The 22,464-nt window shown below is 45.6% G+C and overlaps 1 protein-coding gene across 1 annotated transcript in view; it reads right to left on the bottom strand.

Annotated features, from left to right (window-relative positions):
• SH3RF3 (SH3 domain containing ring finger 3) overlaps positions 1 to 22,464 on the bottom strand; it is a 281,575-nt gene that overhangs the window by 98,986 nt on the left and 160,125 nt on the right. Inside the window, exon 2 of the mRNA XM_036351738.1 lies at positions 4,999 to 5,274. Coding sequence (XP_036207631.1) covers positions 4,999 to 5,274 — 276 coding nt within the window. The remainder of the gene's footprint in view (positions 1 to 4,998; positions 5,275 to 22,464) is intronic.

A 22,464-nucleotide genomic window follows, 5' to 3' on the forward strand; every position in this document is an offset into this window, starting at 1 on the left:
CAACATACTATTGGGAGTCATAACCACAGCAATCAGACAAGAAGAAAAACAAAAGGCATCCAAAGTGAAAAAGGAGGAAGTAAAACTCCCATTATTCACAGATGACATGATATTGTACATACAAAACCGTAAATAGTCCATCAAAAAACTACTAGATTTAATAACTGAATTTAGCAATGTAGCAGGATACAAAATTAACACCCAGAAATCAATGGCATTTTTATACACCAATAATGAATTCTCAGAAAGAGAAACTAAAAAATAACCCCACTTACCATGGCAACAAGAAAATTAAGATACTTAGAAATAGACTTAACTAATGAGGCAAAAGACCTGTACTCAGAAAATTATAGGACATTGAAAAAAGAGATAGAATAAGATATAAACAAGTGGAAGAATATACAGGGTTCATGGATTGGTAGAATCAACATCATTAAAATGTCCATATTACCCAAAGCAATCTACAGATTCAATGCAATCCCCATTAAAATACCAACAGCATATTTCACAGCTGTAGAACAAATACTCAAAAAATTTATATGGAGCAAAAAAAGACCCCAAATAGCTGCAGCAATCTTGAGAATGAAGAACAAAGTTAGAAGAATCACAATACTGGATATCAAATTATACTACAAAGCCACCATAATCAAAACAGCCTGGTACTGACACAAGAACAGGCATATAAATCAATGGAACAGAACAGAGATCCCAGAAATTGACCCAAGCCATTATGCTCAATTAATATTTGACAAAGAAGGCAAGAACATACAATGGGGTCAAGACAGTCTCTTCAATAATGGTGCTGGGAAATTTAGACAGATACATGCAAAAAAATGAAACTAGACCACCAACCTACACCATACACAAAAATAAACTCAAAATGGATAAAAGACTTAAATGTAAGTCGTGAAACCATAAAAATACTAGAAGAAACCATAAGCAGCAAAATCTCAGACATATCTCATAGCAATATATTTGCTGATACATTTCCTAGGGCAAAGGGAATTAAGGGGAAAATAAACAAATGGGACTACATAAAGATAAAAAGCTTCTGCACAGCGAAAGAAACCATCATCAAAACAAAAAGGAAGCCCACTGTATGGGAGAACATATTTGTCAATGATATATCTGATAAAGGGTTAATATCCAAAATATATAAGGAACTCATACAACTTAACAAAAGGAAGACAAACAATTCAATTAAAAAATGGGCAAAAGACCTAAAAAGATACTTCTTGAAAGTGGACATACAGATGACCAAGAGACATATGAAACAATGCTCAAAGTCACTGATCATTAAATTAATGCAAATTAAAATGACAATGAGCTATCACCTCACCCCTGTCAGAATGGCTACCATCAACAAATCAACAAATGACAAGTGCTGGTGAGGATGCGGAGAAAAAGGAACCCTAGTACACTGATGACAGGAATGCAGACTGGTATAGCCACTATGGAAAACAGTATGGAATTTCCTCAAAAAATTAAATATGGGACTGCCATTTGTCCTAGTGATCCCTCTTCTAGGAATATATCTTAAGAAATCTGAAACACCAATCATAATGAATGTATGCATAACTATGTTCATAGCAGCACAATTTACAATAGCTAAGATCTGGAAACAGCCCAGGTGCCCATCAGTAGATGAGTGGATAAAAAAGCTTTGGTACATATATACAATGGAATTCTATGCAGCAGTAAGAAAGAAGGATCTCTTACCTTTGAGACAGCATGGATGGACCTGGAGAGTATTATACTAAGTGAAATAAGCCAGTCAGAGAAAGACAAGTATCACATGATCTCTCTCATATGTGGACTCTAATGAACAAAATAATGATGAACAAAATAGATCTAGAGACAGAAACATGGAATAGACTGTGGAATCTCAGAGAGAAGGCATGGGAGTGTGGGTGGGTGGGTGGGAAGAGATCAACCAAATAACTCATGGACATATACTAGTATGCATACCCCACGGACACAGACTATAAGGTGGTGAAGGCCTGGGGCAGGTAGAAAGGTGTGTTGGGGGGTGGAAGCAGCTTAGAAGGGGACATATGTAATACTTTCAATAAAGATTTATTTATTTTTTAAAAAGATGAAAAAGATAAAAAATAAGAATAAAATGGAAATAAATACATATCCATTAACAATTGAATCTAAAAATCAAAATAAACAAACAAGGAATCTAATGAACAAAATAAACTGATGAATCAAATAGAATCATAGTCATGAAAACATGAACAGACTAAGGAATCTCAAAGGGAAGGGGAAAGGAAGAGATTAACCAAAGAATTTATATGCATATATGCATTACCTATGAACGCAGACAATAGTGCTGTTGACCTGGAGAGGAGTGGGAACTAGGTAGAGGGGAACAACGGGGGGGTGGGGGGTGGGGGGGGGGGGGGGGCGGCGGATGTCTGTAATACTTTCAACAATACAGATTTTTTTAAAAAAAAACAATGAGTGAGCCCTGGAAACCTAGGCCCCAACCCTTGACCTGAATAAGAGCAGACCCCAGGCCCATGCACTCAGTCTCATCTAAACCTCACTGTATGTAACAAACCTTGTCTTTCCAAAGTTTTCTGATGGTTACTGCTGAATGATGTCTTATAATAATAGTAAGAAACACAAGGGCTGCTTCAGCCACAACATTGATTTTGATAGACTGAGACCAGCACAAAACAACTCCCCCCCGCAACATAATTCAAAGGAAAAACAACACCAACCACAGAATAACTCTAAGGAAGCCTAAGAGAGTTCTAGTTTTACCCATGAGGACTACCTTGTGCTTCTTTAAGTATCAAATATTAAATTCTATCCCTGAATATTTAGAGGCCTTACTACATACAGGTATGCCTCCTGGGTGACCAGTGTCTCATTTTATTCTCTGAAACTATCTTCTGAGCACTAGTCCCAGACTGCTGTTCCCTGTCTCTCCCACTGGACTTCAGGCTCCTGGGGAGCAGTGAATTTGTCTGTACCCTTGGGATCCTGCACAGCTCCCAGCAGGGTGGGCCTGCTACATTTCTGTGAAGTAGACAATGCCCCCTCTGTCCTCGGGTCCCACGGTCTTTACCCCGAAGCTGAGTGTCCTGGGCAGAGTCTGAAATAATGGACCTTATAGTGGAGAAGCAGGATGGGGCAAGGGTAGGGCCCTGAGGGGGCAGAGGTGGGGATGGGGCGGGGGGGCTCTCTGCAGCTGTACCTTTCAGGAAGCTCTTCACTGATGAAATTCTGGAGCCCAGATACAAGGTTAGCAAGAGCCCCTGTGGACCCTGAGAGGTCATTGGGGTCCCTGCTCTTGGTCAAAAGTTATGGCACAGAGCATCTGGGCTCCCAGAGGGTTCATCTTTAGGGAAGCTCTGGAGAGTCTATTGGTCAGAGAAGGGAGTAAGGCAGGGCTTCTGTCTGCCTGACACTGGGATGCCTGCCATTCTCACCTCAGACTGAGAGAAAGAGGGAGAGGGGAGCTTTAGCGGAGGGGGGTGGTGGGGAAGGACCCTGGATGCTGGCTTCCTGGGAGGCTGCATCAGCCAGAAGACACTTGGAATTAGCCTCAGAACACCAGAGTGAAAAATAGATTATTCACTGTCAAGCTGAAGGATGGAATAAAACAAACCGCAGCCATGGATTGGACATGCAAATTTTGCTCAAAAATGGTGTGTGTGGTACCCTAGCAGCCGTACAAACTGCTCAGTGCCACAGCCAAGTTATACAGATGAAGAGAGAGAGATAGGCAAGCAGGCACCAATGTCCTCTCAGGAGTGGAAAGAATGTGGGCTTTCAAGTCAGAGATATGAGTTATATTCCCAGCTCTGTTATTTACAACTTTATGTGGGGTGGGGGAGGGGGAGGGAAGAAAAGGGCTTCTGTGGAAAGTAACCTCACAGGGTAATCTGATCATAAATTCCTAACTGGGCAAATCATACCCCAATCATATAACTTCTTTAATTTACTAAAAGGCTTTACTTTGCCTTAAGCCAGCACTGTCAGTTGATTCTGTGCATCTAGGTTAACACACATTTGAATAAACTGTGACCACCCTCAAGAGAGCACATACTCTTGTTAACTATCCTTTAATCTAGTTCCTGCCTCGCTTTCTCCCACCTCCATGTAACCTTCCTTATGTTCTCTCCTTAATTCCAAATGCATAAAACAAGCCTCAAACTGTTATTCTGTGAAGCATTTGAGACCTTACTCCTGGCATATGCCCTCAGTTTGGCTCAAACTATTGTAAAAATTCTCTACAGCTTGGACTTTTCTTAAGTGGACAACAGGCTCCGACTACTTCCCTCGGAACTTGTGGTTGTAAAGATAAAGCCCAGCACAGGTAACAAATCCACGGGAACCTCCAAGTATGAGCAGAACTTTCCAGGGCTCCCTGCTGCCTCCCTGAAAACAAGGAGGCCTGAGGTGAGAATGGATGGGAAGGGTCTAGGGCTGTGGCCCTGGTCCTCTGATGCTTACTAGTACAGTTTGCAAGGCTGTTTACTTACTCTCCTCCATGCCACTGGTCAATACTGGTCAGTTTGTCCCTAACCAGGGCCCCTCTTGGCAAGACTGGGACCTGAGCACACCTGCCCACCCTCTGCCTGGTGCTCCAGAAGATGGGAGGGTGACGTGCTGGTTTCTGGGCCCAGCCACCCAGCCCTGCGACCTGGAAGGGATCTCTGCAGCTTCCCTGGTGAGCCTCTCCAAGGGTCTGTGAGCCCCGAAAAGACTTCATTCCCTCCACCAGAGTCACCACGTAGACATCACTCAGGCGAGGAAGGGTCCTGCTCCAAGAGCGCCCTGTCGCTCCTGGTACAGCCATGTGTCAGGCTGTGTGCCATCTCATTCCAGACAACGAAACCTCCTTGGGAGACAAACAGATTCCTCTGCCACTAGGAGGCCCAGTGGGACTCAGACCCTGGGAGGAAGCAGGATTCAAGGGGGAAGGTGTGGGCTCTGAGGGAGGAATTGCTGTGCGAGGGCTGTGCCCAGAGGCCAGCTTACCTTGGTGAAGGTCAGGCAGTCCTGGTCCTGGTCTCGGTCCTTCATCTCAAAGTCATACAGGGCTTTGCCCTGGGGAGGGGCGGGTGGCAGGGGCCGGAGACACTGCACATAGCTGGCGGGCAGGAAGCCGTGGGCGCCGCGCAGCTCCCCGTGGAACCAGTGCTCGTCCACCCTGCGCCTCAGGATGATGACGTCTCCCTTGTTGAACTTGAGGTCACCAGGCTCCTTCCCCTCGTAACTGTAGAGCGCTTTGCCACAGGGAAGCTGGGAAGGATTCTGAAAGCAAAACACAAGGCGGGTTACTCAATGTGGCCTTTCTGCTGCCTGGGCTGCCTGGAGCATGGGCTCCGTGTCCGGGGCACGTGCAGAATGCCCTCGAGTGGGGGGTGTTTCAAAGGAACAGACCCCCTGTTCCAGGAACATGCAACTCCATGACCCTGCCTGGACAACAGGGTCCACTAGAGGCGCCCATGATGTCATTCCCTCTCCAATCATGTGTGTGAGGGGCCAGGTACTGTCCTTGGCCTTGGCACGCACCACCTCACTCTGTGCGGAAAAAGTCTCTGAAGCAGGAGCTAAATGATCTTCATTTACAGGTCAGGACACTGAGGCATGGAGGGAGAGAAGGTAACTGGCCTGAAGCCCCACACCTGTTAATTAGGGCAGAATCTCCACCTAGGGCTCTGACTCCAGAATTTTCTCATCCACCTCTCTGTGCTGACTTGATCTATCTCCAATGGGAGCTATTTCTATCTGCCAGAATTCCAACAATTATTTTCCAACAAAATTCTTATCTCAGAAACGTCCCAGCAACTCAGAACACGCCTCAAGGAGGTTTCAAGTTGAAGGCAAGAGACTTGCACAGACTATTGTGTCCTTCCCACTCGTGGTACACGCCTGTGACATGCAGTCCCAGGGATAGCCCAGCCGTGGAAGGTGGAGGCCACCCTGGTACTGTGGTCCTCAATGTTTCGTAAGTTCTAACAAGTCCCAGCAGTCACAGACCTCCTCAACCATGACTCATAATTTTTTGATGCCTACAGCAGTCTGATCCTGAAGGACAATATGAACAGCATAAAATACTATCCCCTTACTGTCATGGGGTGTTCCTGTTACCCTGTCAAAGGTTAGTAACCCTTCTGAAAGTGATCTGCTGTCTTTGGTCTACAACAGTGACTAGCTCTGAACCCAGACAGAATTCTTGGCCATCTTATGCGGTAAGTTGTTCAACTGCTCTGAAACTTGATGTCATCATCCATGTCCTTGGCTCCTCCACTGTTTCATAAAGGCCAGTGCCACCTGGGTTTCTCTTCCTCTTGTTTACCGGTGGCCAACACCGGTTCAACTGAGTAAGCTTTGCCAAAGGTCAATTCTATGCAAGCAGAAAATCAAACAAAAATCTTTCTATTGTTCCTGTGTCAAAACTCAATGATTTTCCTAACAATGGTGCATTTTCTCCCCAGGACTGCCCATGCCAAGGATTTCTTTAGTCTTTGAATCAATCAATACAGGCACAAAAGCCCGAGGCAGGAGTGCATGGGGAGCTCGGTGTGGAGGATTTACTAGCCTGCTGCACCTCTGCCTCCCACGTCTGTGTGTCAGCAATGGCAACGACAGGAGCTGAGGGAACCTGCTGCCAAACTGCCAAACAGCACCACTAACCAACTAAATGGAACACATGAGGATTTGCAGAACTCAATGAGGAAAACACCAGTTTGCTTCCAGCAACACTCCTCCTGGCAGGCTTGGCTCTGCATGCACAGTAGACTGGCACAGGCCCCAGTTTTAGAGAGCCGGGCAAAGTGCTACTTACAACCCAAGTACTGTGATCAGAAAAGAATAGAAGAGGCTGGGGCCACATAAGAGCCAGTCAGTCCCCAGCCTGGGGGTTCCAAATCAGGGACAATTTTGCCCCCTAGAGGTCATCTGGCAATGTACGAAGACAGTTTTGGTTGTCACAACTGGGAAATAGGTGCTATTGGCATCTAATGTGTAGAGACCAGGGATGCTGCTAAACAGCCTACAATGCACAATACCCCTTTCCCCAGCATTACCTGGCCCAGAACGTCCATGGCACTGAGGCTAAGAAAGCCTGCTGCAGCCCTCAGGCTAAATTTACAAAATGACAGAGTATCTTTCTTGTTCTATTTGAACTCGGCGCATCACAACTTTAAAACTTAAATATAACGTTTATTTCTGTGATTGCAGTATTTTCACCAGTGACCACATGGAGAAGTTGATAGATCCATTGAGATAAGATGTGTTGAAGAAAAGAACTTACTGTTAATCTTAAAAACTGGCCTCAACTAGGTGCACAAAAGAAAACGTCACTTTGTCACAGACAGACTCCATTTTCTTTGGTCCCCAGACTAAGAGGGCCAGTATTTATTGTAAGAGACATCAACTCTGAAGCTCTTTGGTCCTTTCTTCACTGTGTACAAGGGTGAGTAGAAATGGCCAGTGTGTACTTTGTTTAAATGCTTGGCCTCCCTCTATGCACTTTCATGCCATTTCAACACAGGCACCTCCCCTCACCCCAAATGGAGGACACACTGGCATGGCCACTCTGGCCTGCTCACCACCAGCTTACTAGCTCTGTTGATACAGAGGACACTTGTAGGCACCACTTACTTGCATTTTGTACAATCCTGGCCTGACTTGCCCAGCGAGGCTGGGTGCAGTGAAGAGAGATACGGGCACTGCCTTATGGCAGGGCTGGTGCTCTGGAGTAGTATGTCTTCCCTGTTCCTGGGAGGACACACTCCTGATGTTTGGAGGACTCCACCTCTTTCATTGATTGTCCAGGGTGGGCATAGCCGAACCTGTCTGAGCATTGTGTCCCCGGGCCTCCCGGGCCAGCACGACCTCTTTCACAGTCCCTGTCTCTATCTGCTTCTACATGGAGACTCTAAATTCTCTGTGCTTCCAACTTCTCTTCTGAGCAGTGGACTGTGAACCCAGAAAAAAAAAAGACACTTACTAGAAAGAAGCACTGTGGCTAACTGCACTCAAATTTTAAAAAACAGAGCAGAGCAGCTACTTCTGAATAGAGGCCTCCCAGGTAAACTGCACTTCAGGGAGCAGCCTGCACTTGAACTGCCTGCCTGCACGGTGTTTCTGCATCTGAGCCAGCCCTTGTAAAGGAGTCCCAGGAATCCTATTTCAACCAAGAGGACTGAGGCTTTCCCAGTGAATTAGAGCTGTATGGCTTCAGCCAAGCAACTCTATTCTGACCAATCAGCACAGTGCCATTTGGACCAATCAAATTTTGAGGATTTGGAGTCCTCATTTGCATGAAGATGGGCCAATCAGGGACTAGGGGTAAGGACTCTTGTCTATATAAGTCAGCTCCCACACTTTCCCTTTCCACAGAAGACTGTGGCTCCCTGGTTGAATGAAACACCAAAGATGTCTCAGAGCAGAGTGGAGCAAACCACTGAGCGGAGCAGAGCCCTCTAGCTGGAGAGCGTCCTGGCCAGAGGGCTACCTTACAACGTTGCTATTTTCACAGCTGTGCTGTATCACAACTGAATAAAGTTTCCTTCTTCATTGCACCCCAAATTTGGGATTCCTATTGGCATTGAATTGGTGCCAATGACCACTGGTTTACCGGACTTATATCAATCTAACTGCCTCAAGGTGCCACAACTCAATGAAGTCACTGTCTGTCTCTCAAGCCCCCACCCCCTAATTTCCGACCCACCAGAGAACAAGCACCCTCTGTTTTTCCTGAGCCCACCTGTTCCCTCAGTCTCAGTGTTCATCCTCAAATCCTGTTGATGCCACTTCTAAATTCTCACCAAGAAATCCTGCGCACGCTTCCGCTCTTCATCTCTCCTACCTAAACCATTGCAAACCTCCTCCAGCAGGTCCTCAGTGTGAGGTTACAAGCCCAAATGCAGAGCTGACCTTACCACCTTGTTGCTTACCTACCTACCTACTGCCCTCAGAGAGGGGTACCTTGGAACCCGGGGCTTTCCACACCGACATCGGCACAGCTTCCAGACACAGCCTTTGGCACTCCTCCCCACTGTCTGTGTCCAGCCAGTGGGGAGCATCCTTGTTCCAAAGGAGCATGTGATTCTGAACTGTCCGTCTTTGCTAGGTTCTTGTGCCCTTTCTCTCTCCCCCAAACCAGACAGCATCCCAGCTGTGTTCTCCTCATCCTGGGAGGCTCTTGTCCTTCACTCCCCACTGGATTAGACCTATTCCACCAAGGCCCCAGAACAGGACTGTGCTGTGTTTGCCTGACAGTCCTGAGACCAAGGAGAGCTCCTAGCACATGGTTTATACCCTACCATATGCTTGTTAATTCATATATGCTCAGGTTATTCCTCAGGTAGGGTGGGGTGTGGGGGAGTGGGAAAAGTTAGAAATGACAAACTTATCTCACATGGCACCCCTGTAAACCAGCATGCCTCACAGAGGTCTGGAAAGGCTGCTGGTACCAGCTCTGCACAGAGGAAAGAGCAGGTGTTCTAGCATGTGAACCATGAAAGGACAAGTCCAGGTTCTTAGACAGCAGAAGCAGGGTAGGAATTGGGCTGCATGTAGCCCACCATGGTTCCTGGGGCAGCCTGGACAGGGCTGACTACCCCCTGGCCCGGAGGTCAGAGGACAGGGCTGGGAGCGAGCAGCCTCAGTGGCTGCAGTGTGTCTGGTTAGACAGCCATGCTCTTCAGCAGCCTTTGGAGGGAAGGGCAGAGAGAGAGGGAGACACCACTCATGACTAAACCCCACTGCACTGCCAAGATCAGCATCTGACAGAGCAAAACTGAGAGGGGAAGTAAACCTTTTTAAGATGCAAAACACATTTTGGAGGGCAAAAATATCAAAGTCAGAGATGGTGCTGAGAGGCAGTTTAGCCAGGGGTCAGGGCCTGGTTCTCACTGTGAGGAAGCACTCAGAAATGGTGATGCCCAGCACTGCCCCAGTACCTTTCACCTTCAGAGCCCTTTATAAGATTAACTAGTTAGTCCATGTCTAGGGCACAGGAGCATGTTAGCTATTATTATGGGGGCGGGCGGGGGGGGCGAGGGGGCCGCAAACAAAGGAACTCTGAAATTCCAGCCTCCCCAGCCCAGCCAAGGAGACTAAGGGGGGTTTTTCTGCAGCCATTTCCTTTCTGCCCTCTGCCTGTCCTCGGTCCTCATGCCCTCTCTCATTTCGTGTACGCTGCCCTGTGGAGGAACTGATTTCAAACATTGCCATTGAGCCACCAGTACACTCGGTGAGGTCATGACAGTAGGGAAAAGACATGAAAAAAAAAGGGAAATGCATTTGGGATGCCTACAGGATAATTAAATCCAGCCACTCTGCAAGGCATTAATAATAATTAAACCTTTAATGTTGACTTTACAGCTCATTACTCCGATGTAGCAGATGAATATTGCTAGGGGCTTAATGTCTTCTCGTGGAGAACTGGGTGCTGGTATGTGCACAGCGGCAGCTGCTCCATCTTTTACAGAGATCATTGCAGCAGTGGGACTTAACAGAAGTGCTGCCTTTCCACCACACCTCGGATGCTGAATGGTGCTGTTCCCTGGGAGTGAGGGCAGCACCACAGCTGGTGTGTGGCATGTGAGGGAGGCAGTCTTGGCTAGGTCAGGCTTCTCCAGCTCTCCCAGCGAGCCAGGGTGAAGAGTGCAAACAAAGAACTCACTCATCTTCCAGACTCCAAGGAAGACCCAATCTCCCTTACCCAGTGCTTTCCACACAGCACTTGTCCTGGATCTAACCACCAGTTACCAATGGAGATTCCTGTGTTACCGAAAGACCTGGCCCTGAGCGGTCTGCGTCGGGCTGGCCAGTAGTGTGTGGGTTCTTGACTTCATGCAGGAAAGATTTCACAGTATAAGTCCACGTGATTTTGATGGTACATTTATTAAAGCTAGGGACAGTGAAACAATAGAAGTAACAGGAGAGTCTAGGCAGGGCTGCTTTGGCTCACTGGGAAGTCAGAGAAAAGGGAGCCTTGGAAACAGGTTCAGGAGTGAGCTGCCACTGCCCATTGCTCCATTGGTTGCAAGTCTATGGGGACCCTTAGAGTTTAGCAGGTGCACACCTGTGGGGAAAGAAGAAGGGGACGGGAAAGGCGGGAGCATGCTCCCGGGAAGGAAAGCTCATGTCAGGTTCTTTGTTTTGAAGCTTTTTTAAGGCTGGGAGTTTAGGGAAGGTCTCAACAGAATATTCATCAGCTTTCCACGTGTATCCTTTCATGTTCATAGTCTCCACTCAGCACTAAATCAGGGGGGTCATTAGTCATTGCAGCTGGCCCTGGCACTGCTCATCTGATTTTGCTGCTTTTCTGGGTCTGGATCTGAAATACAACTGAGGCTTAGATGCTATATCTGGGGAGGTGACCTTCTGTATCTGCTGTAAATTGCTTAGCCTGTTTGTTCGGTCTCAGTTTCCCTATTTCACTTGCCAATTAATTTTCCTAGTTTCTTACTCTCCTGCCTCACACAGACTATCGGCCCCACCTGATTTTGTTTGATGCTGCATCCCACCACTGGCCTGGTAGCGGACACATGTTAAAAATACCTGTGAATTAAAAACCAACCCCCTGGAATTAGGGCCGGGGTTAAAGAGCCTCTGGCTGGAAAAACTTTGCCTGCATGTTATTTTCCCAAGGATGTGAGGGTCAGGGTCCATGTAGCCAAAATTCCTGTTACTAACAGTGGCTGGGCCCAATGAATGGGGAAATTCTAACAACTGCTCCCTACAGAATGAAATGAACATCCAGAAGAAGCAGCTTGGGCGGAGGCATGGAGTTGGAGACAGACACTGACTGGCCTCAAACAGAACAAACCAGGGTTGACAGATAATGGGGAAATAAGCCTGGACTGTGCCAGGGACAGTGAGCAGGCCACAGAGGGGATACTGCTCAACCTCAAACAAACCAAGCATCACAGGTTTGACTGCCCTCAGTATCTACTTGCTCCTTCTTTCCATCAGTAAGAATATTCCAAGTTTCAATTGGGGTCAAGATCAACCAGCTAGGGCTCAGTTGGTTAGATTGTTGTTTCATCTATCAAAAGGTTGCTGGTTTGATTCTCAGTCAGGGCACATGCTTGGGTTCTAAGCTTGATCCTGGTAGGAATGGGCAGGAATCAACCAATCAAAATTTCACTCTCACATTGATGTTTCTCTCTCTCCCTTCCTCTCTCTCTAAAATTCAATTTAAAAATCTCTAATAAAAATTAAACCATTGGAGATTAAAAATGGTGGTGGAGCAAGTGGATGCTACACAAACAAGCTCCCAGGAGCAAACAGGAATGACAAGTAAATACAAAAAAAAAAAAAAAAAAAAAAAATCCTGAATAATCAACTGAAGACTATCTGATAACCAAGGATGGAAAGTGGAGACAGCATAGACACTGGTAGGAAGGGCAGGAGTGAGAAAGTGCTGGCCAAGGACCCATAGACAGCAGCTGAAGTTGTGGCGAGATATCTCAGCTGTGGAGGGTTGCCAAGGAAAACTCTGGAATCTAATCCCCAAGCCGGGTTCACCACCAGAGAGTACCAGAACTGCGAAAGATGCCCACATAACATCTGGCTGTGAAAAGCAGCAGGGTTGCTGTCTGCCAGGGAGAGAAGGCTGAAAATGCAGGCACCCTCTTAAAGGGCCAATGCACAAAATTTTGTGTGCAGCCACTCACCTTGTGCTCCAGCAGTGGGAGGGCAGAGTGGGCTGGAGTTGTGAGCAGAAGCCAGGGTTGGAGGCTCTGGGGTTAGAGCTCAGAAGGCAGACACACCAGTTTCCTATGCTGAGTCATACCCTAACGTTGCAGAGGTCATCTTTCTCAGGCAGACATTTGCTATACAGGTGGTTTTTGCTTGGGGGAAGACAGTTGACCCACCCTATTGGAAAACACCTTGCCCCACAGTGTGGAGTTTCTGAGGCCCATTGGGAGACTGAGAATAGCAATTACCTTCAGGCAGAAGCAACTGACCCACCCTATGGAAAATAAGCTCACCATGTCTGTGGACAATTGCCTGAAGGCTACTCAAGACTGAATCTAATGAGTCTGTAGGCAGAGGTGGGTCTCTTGAGGTTTTGAGTCTTTGTCTTATCTAATTAGTCAAAAAGAGCATTTGACACTGCCCTGCAGACCTATGTAATACATAGTCACAAACCCAAACAGACAGCCTAAATGGGGAGACAAAAAAATGACCCCAAAATGAAAGAATGAGAGAATTCTCCAGAAAAAGATAAATGAAATGGAGATAAGAAATTTATCTGATGTAGAGTTCGGAATAATGATGGTAAAAATTCTCAACAGCATAAAAAAGATATAATAACTATAAAAAATAACACATTCAGAAATAAAGAATAACATAGCACTAATAAAGAACACATTTGAAGGAACACACAGCAGATTAGAGGAAGCCAAGGATTGGATAAGTGAATTAGAAGACAATGTAGAAAAAATGACTCAATCAGTGAACCAAAAAGAGAAAAACAATTAAAAAACAGGAGGACAGCTTCAGGGAGCTGTGGAACAACATGAAATGTAACAATATTCACATAATATGTGCCACAAGGGGAAAAAGGGGAGCAATGGATAGAGAATGTATTTGAAGAAATAACGGCAGAAAGCTTCCCTAACCTGGTGAAAAAAAAGTCACACAAGTTCAGGAGGCACAAAGAATCTCAAGTAAGAAGAACCCAAACATGCCCAGACAAATCATAACTGAAATGCCAAAAATTAAAGACAAAAAGAGAATCTTAAAGGCAGAAAGAGAAAAGCAATTTGTTACCTACAAAGGAGCTCCCATAAGGCTGTCAGATGATTTCTCATCAGAAATTCTATAGGCCAGAAGGTAATGGCATGAAATACTCAAGGTAATGAAAAGCAAGGATCTGAAACCAAGATTACTATATCCAGCAAGGCTATCATTCAAAATAGATGGTGAAATAGAGAGCTTCCCAGACAAAAAAAAAAGTCTAAAGGAGTTCATCACCACCAAGCCAGCATTACAAGAAACACTAAAGGGACTGCTAAAAGGAGAAGAAGACATAGAGAGAGACATGGAAAATTCCTAGACATTCAGAATTAAAATGGCAATAAGTAAGTACCTATCCTATATAATAAGGCCTAATATGATAAGTGTCTGGTCATCTTGTCAGCAGTTCAACCAATCAAAGCATAATATGCTAATGATATGTTAAGGCCACTCAACCGCTCGCTATGATGTGCATTGACCACCAGGGGGCAGACACTCCAACAGGTAGGTTAGCTTGCTGCTGAGGTTCGACTGATTGGGACTGAGTGAGATGGTCTGGACACGCTCTGGAGCCCTCCCACAGTCCCACTCCCGCTGGCCAACCTCCCGTGTCCTTTCCTGGCCCCAATCATGCACCAGTGGGGTCCCCTGGCCTGGCCTGCACCCTCTCACAATCCAGGACCCCTCAGGGGATGTTGGAGAGTTGACAGAACAACCAGTCGCTATGATGCGCACTGAGCACCAGGGGGCAGACGCTCAATGCAGCAGCTGTCCCCTGGTGGTCAGTGTGCTCCCACAGGGGGAGTGCCACTCAGCCAGAAGCCGGGCTCACAGCTGGTAAGCACAACGACAGTGGCAGGAGCCTCTCCTGCCTCCACAGCAGTGCTAAGGATGTCTGACTGCCGGCCCAGGGGAGTGGGCCTAAGCCATCAGTCAGACATCCTCCAAGGGTTCCCAGACTGTGAGAGGGCACAGGCCAGGCTGAGGAACCCCACCCCCCAGCAAGTGCACGAATTTCATGCACGGGGCTGCTAGTCAATAATAATCTTAAATGTAAATGGATTAAATGCTTCAATCAAAAGATATAGGGTAGCTGAATGGATACAAAGACATGACCCACCTAGTGCTGTCTACAAGAGACCCACCTCAGAACAAAACACTCACACATGATGAGAGTGAGAGGATGAAAAATTTTTTTCCATGCAAATGGGATAAAAAAACAAAGCTGGTGTAGCAATAATCATATCTGACAAAATAGACTTTAAAATTAAGGCCATCACAAAAGATAGCAAAGGTCACTACATAATCCTAAAGGGATTGATCCAACAAGAGGATATAACCCTGGTAAACATATATGCACCCAATATAGGAGCAGGGTATATACAGTCATAATAGGGGACTTTAACACCCCACTGATTTCGCTGGATAGCTCTTCTAGATAAAAAATTAACAATGAAACAGACACTCTAAATGACACACTGGATCAGATCGATTTAATTATTTCTAGAACATATCATGTCAAAGCTGCAAAAGTCTTTTCAAGTGCACATGGGTCATTCCCAAAGATCGACCACATATTAGGATACAAAACAAGTCTCTAAAAGTTCAAGAAGACTGAAATCATATCAAGCATCTTCTCAGATCACAGGGGAATATAATTAGAAATCAACTACAGTAAACACACCCAAAAACATTCAAACACATGGAGGTTAAATAGCATGTTATCCTATCTAATAAAAGAGAAACATGGTAATTGGCGTACAACTGCTACCCTTCCCATTGGCTAATCAGCGAGATATGCAAATTAACTGCCAGCCAAGATGGCGGCCGGCAGCCAGGCAGCTTGAAACTAACATGAGGCTTGCTTGCTTCAGTGATGGAGGAAACCAACGTTCCCCGCCTGCCTTGCCGGCCTCTGAGCCTGCAGTTTGAAACATTGTAACAAATATAGAAGCTAAACAAAACCCCAGAAACCTGCTTTCAGAGAGCTGGGATCTCAGAGCTGGAGTTGATACAGAGTTTCGATTATAGAACCAAAACAAACCAGATACCTGTTTTCAGTAGCTGAGGCCTCAGAGCTGGAGCCAAGCCTCAGAGCTAAAGCTGGCCCAGAATAAAATAAAAAGAAAAGAAAAAAAGGAGCAGTTGGGAGCTTCAGTCCCAGCCTGAAAACAGCCCTCAGCCCCTCACCCAGACTGGCCAGGCACCCCAGTGGGGACCCCCACCCTGAAGGGTGTGTGACCAGCTGCAAACAGCCATCATCCCCTCATCCAGGCTGGCCAGGCACCCCAGTGGGGACCCCCACCCTGATCCAGGACACCCTTCAGGGCAAACCAGCTGGCCCCCACCCGTGCACCAGGCCTCTATTCTATATAGTAAAAGGGTAATATGCCTCCCAGCACTGGGATCAGCGGAGCTGAGAGGCCTCCCGGCACCGGGATCAGCGTGACAGGGGGCAGTGCCCTAACCCCCTGATCACCCTGCGGCTCTGTGAGTGACAGGGGCAGAGCCACAACCTCCCTATCGGCCCTGCTCTGTTTGTGACAGGGGAAGGCGCCCCAACCCCCTGATCGGCCCTGCTCTGTGCGTGACGGGGGGAGCTCCCCAACCCCCCTAATGGGCCCTGCTCTGTGTGTGACAGGGGGGAGCTCCCCAACCCCCTGATTGGCCCTTCTCTGTGCGTGACAAGGGGTGGCGCCGCAACCTCCCCATCGACCCTGCCTTGAGTGTGACAGGGGGCGGTGCCCCAACCCCCCAATCGGCCCTACCCTGAGCGTGACTGAGGATGGCATCGCAACCTCCCAATCTGCCCTGCTCTGTGCATGACAGGGAGCGGCACCCCAACTCCCCAATCGGCCCTGCTCTGAGCCCGACCAGGGGCTGCACCTAGGGATTGGGCCTGCCGTTTGCCACTCAGGAGCAGGCCTAAGCCAGCAGGTCGTTATCTCCCGAGGGGTCCCAGACTGCGAGAGGGCACAGGCCTGGCTGAGGGACTCCCTCCTCCCTCCTGAGTGCACAAATTTTTGTGCACCGGGCCTCTAGTCTATACTAATAAAAGGGCAATATGCTAATTAGACCAGACATCTATTTGGACGTCCTTCCAGACAAAGCTGCAGTGGCGGGGGCCAAGGCAGAGGTGGTTAGGGGCAATCAGGCTGGCAGGGGAGGGCAGTTGGGGGTGACCAGGCCATCAGGGGAGGTCAGTTGGAGGTGATTGGGCCAGTAGGGGAGGGCAGTTGGGGGCAACCAGGCTGGCAGGGGAGGGAAATTGGAGGTGACCAGGTCAGCAGGGGAGGGCAGTTGGGGGCGATCAGGCCAGCAGGAAGAGGCAGTTAGAGGTGAACAGGCAGGCAAGGGAGCAGTTAGGGGCATCAGGCTGACAGGCAGAGTGGTTAGTGGCGATCAGACAGGCAGGCAGGTGAGTGGTTTGGAGTCAGCAGTCCCGGATTGCAAGAGGGATGTCTGACTGCAGGATCAGGCCGAAACCAGCAGTTGGACATCCCCCGAGGGTTCCCGGATTGGAGAGGATGCAGGCAGGGCTGATGAACCCCCTGCCCCATGCATGAATTTCATGCACCGGGTCTCTAGCTAAACAATAAATGGATTACCAGTGAGATCAAGAAAGAAATAAAAAACTTCCTTAAAATAAATGGAAATGAATACACAACAACCAAAATTTCTGGGGCATAGCAAAAGCAGTCCTGATAGGAAAGTTCATAGCACTACGGGCCCACCTCTAAAAACAAGGAAAATTAATAATAAACTATTTAACCCCACAACTCAAAGAATTAGAAAGAGAACAATAAGAAAAGCCCAGAGTATGTAGAAGGAAGGATATAATAAAGGTGGCAAAAAAAAAAAAAATCAATGAAAACAAGAGCTAGTTTTTTAAAAAAATAAACAAGATTGATGAAACATTTGCCAGACTCGTCAAGAAACACAGAGAGTCCTAGCAGGTTAGGCTCAGTGGATAGAGCATTGGCCTGCAGACTGGAAGGTCCCGGGTTCAATTTTGGTCAAGGGCATATGCCTAGGTTGAGGGCTCAATCCCTGGTGGGGGGTGTGCAGGAGGCAGCTGATCAATTATTCTCTCTCATCACTGATGTTTCTCTCTCTCTCTCTCTCTTTCTCTCTCTCTCTGAAATCAACAACAAAAAATGTTTAAACAAATCAAATTAAAAAAAAAAACAAAGAGAGAGGATCCAAATAAATAAGATCATAAATAAAAGTGGAGAAGTAATCACCAATACCACAGAAATACAAAGGATTGTAAAAAAATACTTTGAACAACTATATCCTAACAAGCTGGACAATGTGGATGAAATGGACAAATTCCTAGAAAAATACAATCTCCAAAACTGAATCAGAAAACCTGAATAGGCCAATAAAAACGGAGGAAATGGAAGCAATAATCAAAAAACTCTCAGCAAACAAAATCCTTGGTCTGGATGGCTTAACAGAGGAATTTTATCAAACATTCAAAGAAGACCTAATACCTATACTCCTCAAACTATTCCAAAAAATTTAAGTGGAAGTAATACTTCCAAGCCCTTTTTATGAAGGCAGCATTATCCTAATTACACACAAGATAAAGGCACTACAAAGAAAGAGAATTACAGGCCAGTATCTGTGATGAACATAGATGCTAAAATCACCAACAAAATATTAGCAAATTGGATCCAGCAATATATTAAAAGGATCATACACCATGACCAAGTGGGATTTATGCCAGGGATGCAAGGCTGGTATAATATTCACAAATCAATAAATGTGATATATCACATCAACAAAATGTAAGACAAAAACCACATGATCATATCAATAGACCAAGAAAATCCAACACACATTTTTGATAAAAACTCTCAACAAAGGGGAATAGAGAGATCTTACCTCTACATAATAAAGGCCATAAATGACAAACCTACAGCGAATATCATACTCAATGGGCAAAAACTAAAGCCATTTCCCCTAAGAACAGAAACCAGACAGGGATGTCCATTTTCACCACTATTATTCAACAATAGAGGCCTGATGCACGAAATTCATGCAAGGAACTCAGCCCTCGCTGCCATGGCTTTATCTGGAAGGTTGTCTGGAAGGAAATACAGAAGGTCATTAGCTGTCTGGTATAATTAGCATATTATGCTTTTATTAGTACAGACTAGAGGCCCAGTGCTCACAAAATTGTGTGCAAGTACCTCACTTCCACTTGCCTCAGCTGGCCGCCCTGCACATCACCACTCGTAGCTCACGCTGCGCCCTCTGCTGCTAGCAGCTCTCCGCTGCTAGTAGCTCACGCCCTACCCCACCCACCGCAAGAGCCGCTGCTCATTTGGTCATGATGGCGTTATAGCATCACTACCACAGGCCTTTTATTAGTATAGATAATACTGAAAGTCCTAGCCACAGAGATCAGACAAGAAGATAAACAAAAGGTATCCAAATTGGAAAGGAGAAAGTAAAACTCTCATTATTTGCAGATAACATGACATTGTACATAGAACACCCTAAAGAATCCACCAAAAATTACTATGTTTAAGAAATGAATTTGGCAATGTAGCATGATACAAAATTAACACCCAAAAATCAATGGCTTTTTTATACACCAATAATTAAATCTCAGAAAGAAAAACTAAACAAATAATCTCATTTACTATTACAACAAAAAAAATTAAAATACTTAGGAATAAACTTAACCAAGGAGATAAAAGACTTATACTCAGAAAACTACAGGATATTGAAAAAGGAAATAGAGAAAGATATAAACCAGTGGAACAACATACTTTGGATTGGTAGAATTAGCATAATTAAAATGTCCATATTACCCAAAGCAATATAGATTCAATGCAATTCTTATTAAAATACCAATAGCATATTTCACAGCTGTAGAAGAAATATTCCAAAAATTTATATGGAACCAAAAAAAGACCCTGAATAGCCACAGCAATCTTGAGAAAGAAGAACAAAGTTGGAGGGATCCTAACACCAAATATCAAGTTACTAGAGGCCCGATGCATGAAATTCATGCACTGGAGGGGGGATGTCCTTCAGCCCAGCCTCCATCCTCTCCAATCTGGAACCTCTCAGAGAATGTCTGACTGCTGGTTTAGCCCTGTGGGATTGGGCCTAGACCAGCAGTCGGATATCCCTCTCAAAATCCAGGAATGCTGGTTCCCAACCACTTGCATGCCTGCCTGCCTGATTGCCCCTAACCGCTTCTGCCTGCCAGCCTGATAACACTCTAACCACTCCCCTGCCAGCCTGATCAACGCCTAACTGCTCCCCTGCCGGTCCGATTACCCCCAACTGCCCTCCCCTGATGGCCCAATCGCCCCAAAATGCCCTCCCCTACAGGCCTGGTTGCCCCCAACTGCCCTCCCCTGCAGGCCTGGTTGCCCCCAACTGTCTTCCCTTGCAGGCCTGGTTGTCCCCAAATGCCCTCGCCTGCTGTCCTGGTCACCCCTAACTGCCCTCCCCTGCAGGCCTGGTTCCCCCCAATTACCCTCCCTTTCCTGCCAGCCTGGTCACCCCCAACTGCCCTCCCCTGCTGGCCTGATAGCCCACAACTCCCTCCCCTGCGAGCCATCTTGTGGCGGTCATCTTGTGCGAGGGTGTGATGGTCAATTTGCATATTACCTCTTTATTATATAGGATTCTACAAAACCACTGTAATCAAAACACCCCGGTACTAGTATAAGAACAGGCATATAGATTAATGGAACAGAACACAGACCCCAGAAATCAACTTAAGCCAATCCATCGACTAATATTTGACAAAGGAGGCAAGAACATGCAATGGGGTCAAGACAGTCTCTTCAATAAATGGTGTTGGGAAAATTGGACAGATACAAGCAGAAAAATGAAACTAGACCACTAAATTACACACTGCACAAAAATAAACTCAAAATGGATAAAAGACTTAAATGTAAGTCATGAAACCATAAAAATCCTAGAAGAAACCATAGGCAGCAAAATATCAGACATATCTCATAGCAATATGTTTGCAGATACATCTCGTAGGGCAGTGATGGTGAACCTTTTGAGCTCGGCATGTCAGCATTTTGAAAAACACTAACTTAATTCTGGTGTCGTGTCACATATAGAAATTTTTTGATATTTGCAACCATAGTAAAACAAAGATTTATATTTTTGATATTTATTTTATATATTTAAATGCCATTTAACAAAGAAAAATCAACCCAAAAAAATGAGTTCACATGTCACCTCTGACACACATGTCATAGGTTCGCCATCACTGTCCTAGGGCAAAGAAAACTAAGGAGAAAATAAACAAATGGGAATACATCAACATAAAAATCTCCTGTACAGCAAAAGAAATCATCAACAAAATGAGAAGGGAGCTCACTGTAAGGAGAACATATTTGGCAATGATACATCTGATAAAGGGTTAATATCCAAAATATATAAGGAACTCATATAACTAACAAAAGGAAAACAAACAATCCAATTAAAAAATGGGCAAAGGACCTAAAGAGACACTTCTTGAAAGTGGACATACAGATGGCCAAGAGGCATATGAAAAAATGCTCAAAGTCACTGATCATCAGAGAGGTGAAAATTAAAACAACATGAGGTATCACCTGACACCTGTCAGAATGGCTACCATCAACAAATAAAAATGACAATTGCTGGTGAGGATGTGGAGAAAAGGGAACCCTAGTACACTGCTGGTGGGAATGCATACTGGTGCAACCACTATGGAAAACAGCATGGAATTTCCTCAAAAAATTAAATATGGAACTGCCATTTGTCCTAGTGATCCCACTTTTAGGAATATATCCTAAGAAATCTGAAACACCAATCATAATGAATGTATGCACAAATATGTTCATAGCAGCACAATTTACAATAGCTAAGATCTGGAAACAGCTCAAGTGCCCATCAGTAGATGAGTGGATAAAAAGGTTATGGTACATTTACACCATGGAATACTATACAGCAGTAAAAAAGAAGAATCTCTTACCCTTTTGAGGCAGCATGGAGGGACCTGGAGAAAATTATGCAAAGTGAAATAAGCCAATCAGAGAAAGACAGGTATCACATGATCTTATTCACATGTGGAATCCAATGAACAAAATAAAGTGATAAACAAAATAGATCCGGAGATGTCGAAACAAAAGTGATCACATGTAATACTTTCAACAATAAAGATTTTTTTTAAGTCAGGCAATAGTAAATGTCAGCAACAATCTGCACAAACTGGAACCCTTATGCTTTGCTGGTGGGACTGTAAAAAGGATCCAGCAATTCCATTCCTAGATGGATGGAAACATAGTCCACACAGTTTGTACATGAATATTCATAGCAGGACTATCCACAATTGTCAAAGTGTGAAAACAACCCAAATGTCCCTCAACAGATGAATGGATAAACAAATCCACGCAATGCATTTTTACTCAGCCATAAAAGAGTGAAGTGCTCATAACATGACAACCAAAATGAACTTTGCAAACATTATAGTGAACAAAAGAAATCAGACAAAGCTGGTCACACATTAGCTGACTCTGTTCACATGAAATGTTGAGAATAGACAAATCCATAGACACAGAAAGCAGATTAGTGGTTTCCAGAGCTGGGGGACAGGAGACAGGGAGTGGCTGTTACTGGGATCGGGATTACTTTTTTGGAATGATGACCTATGTATAAACCCACAGTGCCCAGGAGCCACTGCTCTGGTGCAGAAGCACAATCAAAGGAGGCCACGCCAGGGACTCA

Source organism: Myotis myotis, unplaced genomic scaffold (genome assembly GCF_014108235.1).
Source record: "Myotis myotis isolate mMyoMyo1 unplaced genomic scaffold, mMyoMyo1.p scaffold_m19_p_2, whole genome shotgun sequence".
Lineage (NCBI taxonomy): Eukaryota > Metazoa > Chordata > Mammalia > Chiroptera > Vespertilionidae > Myotis > Myotis myotis.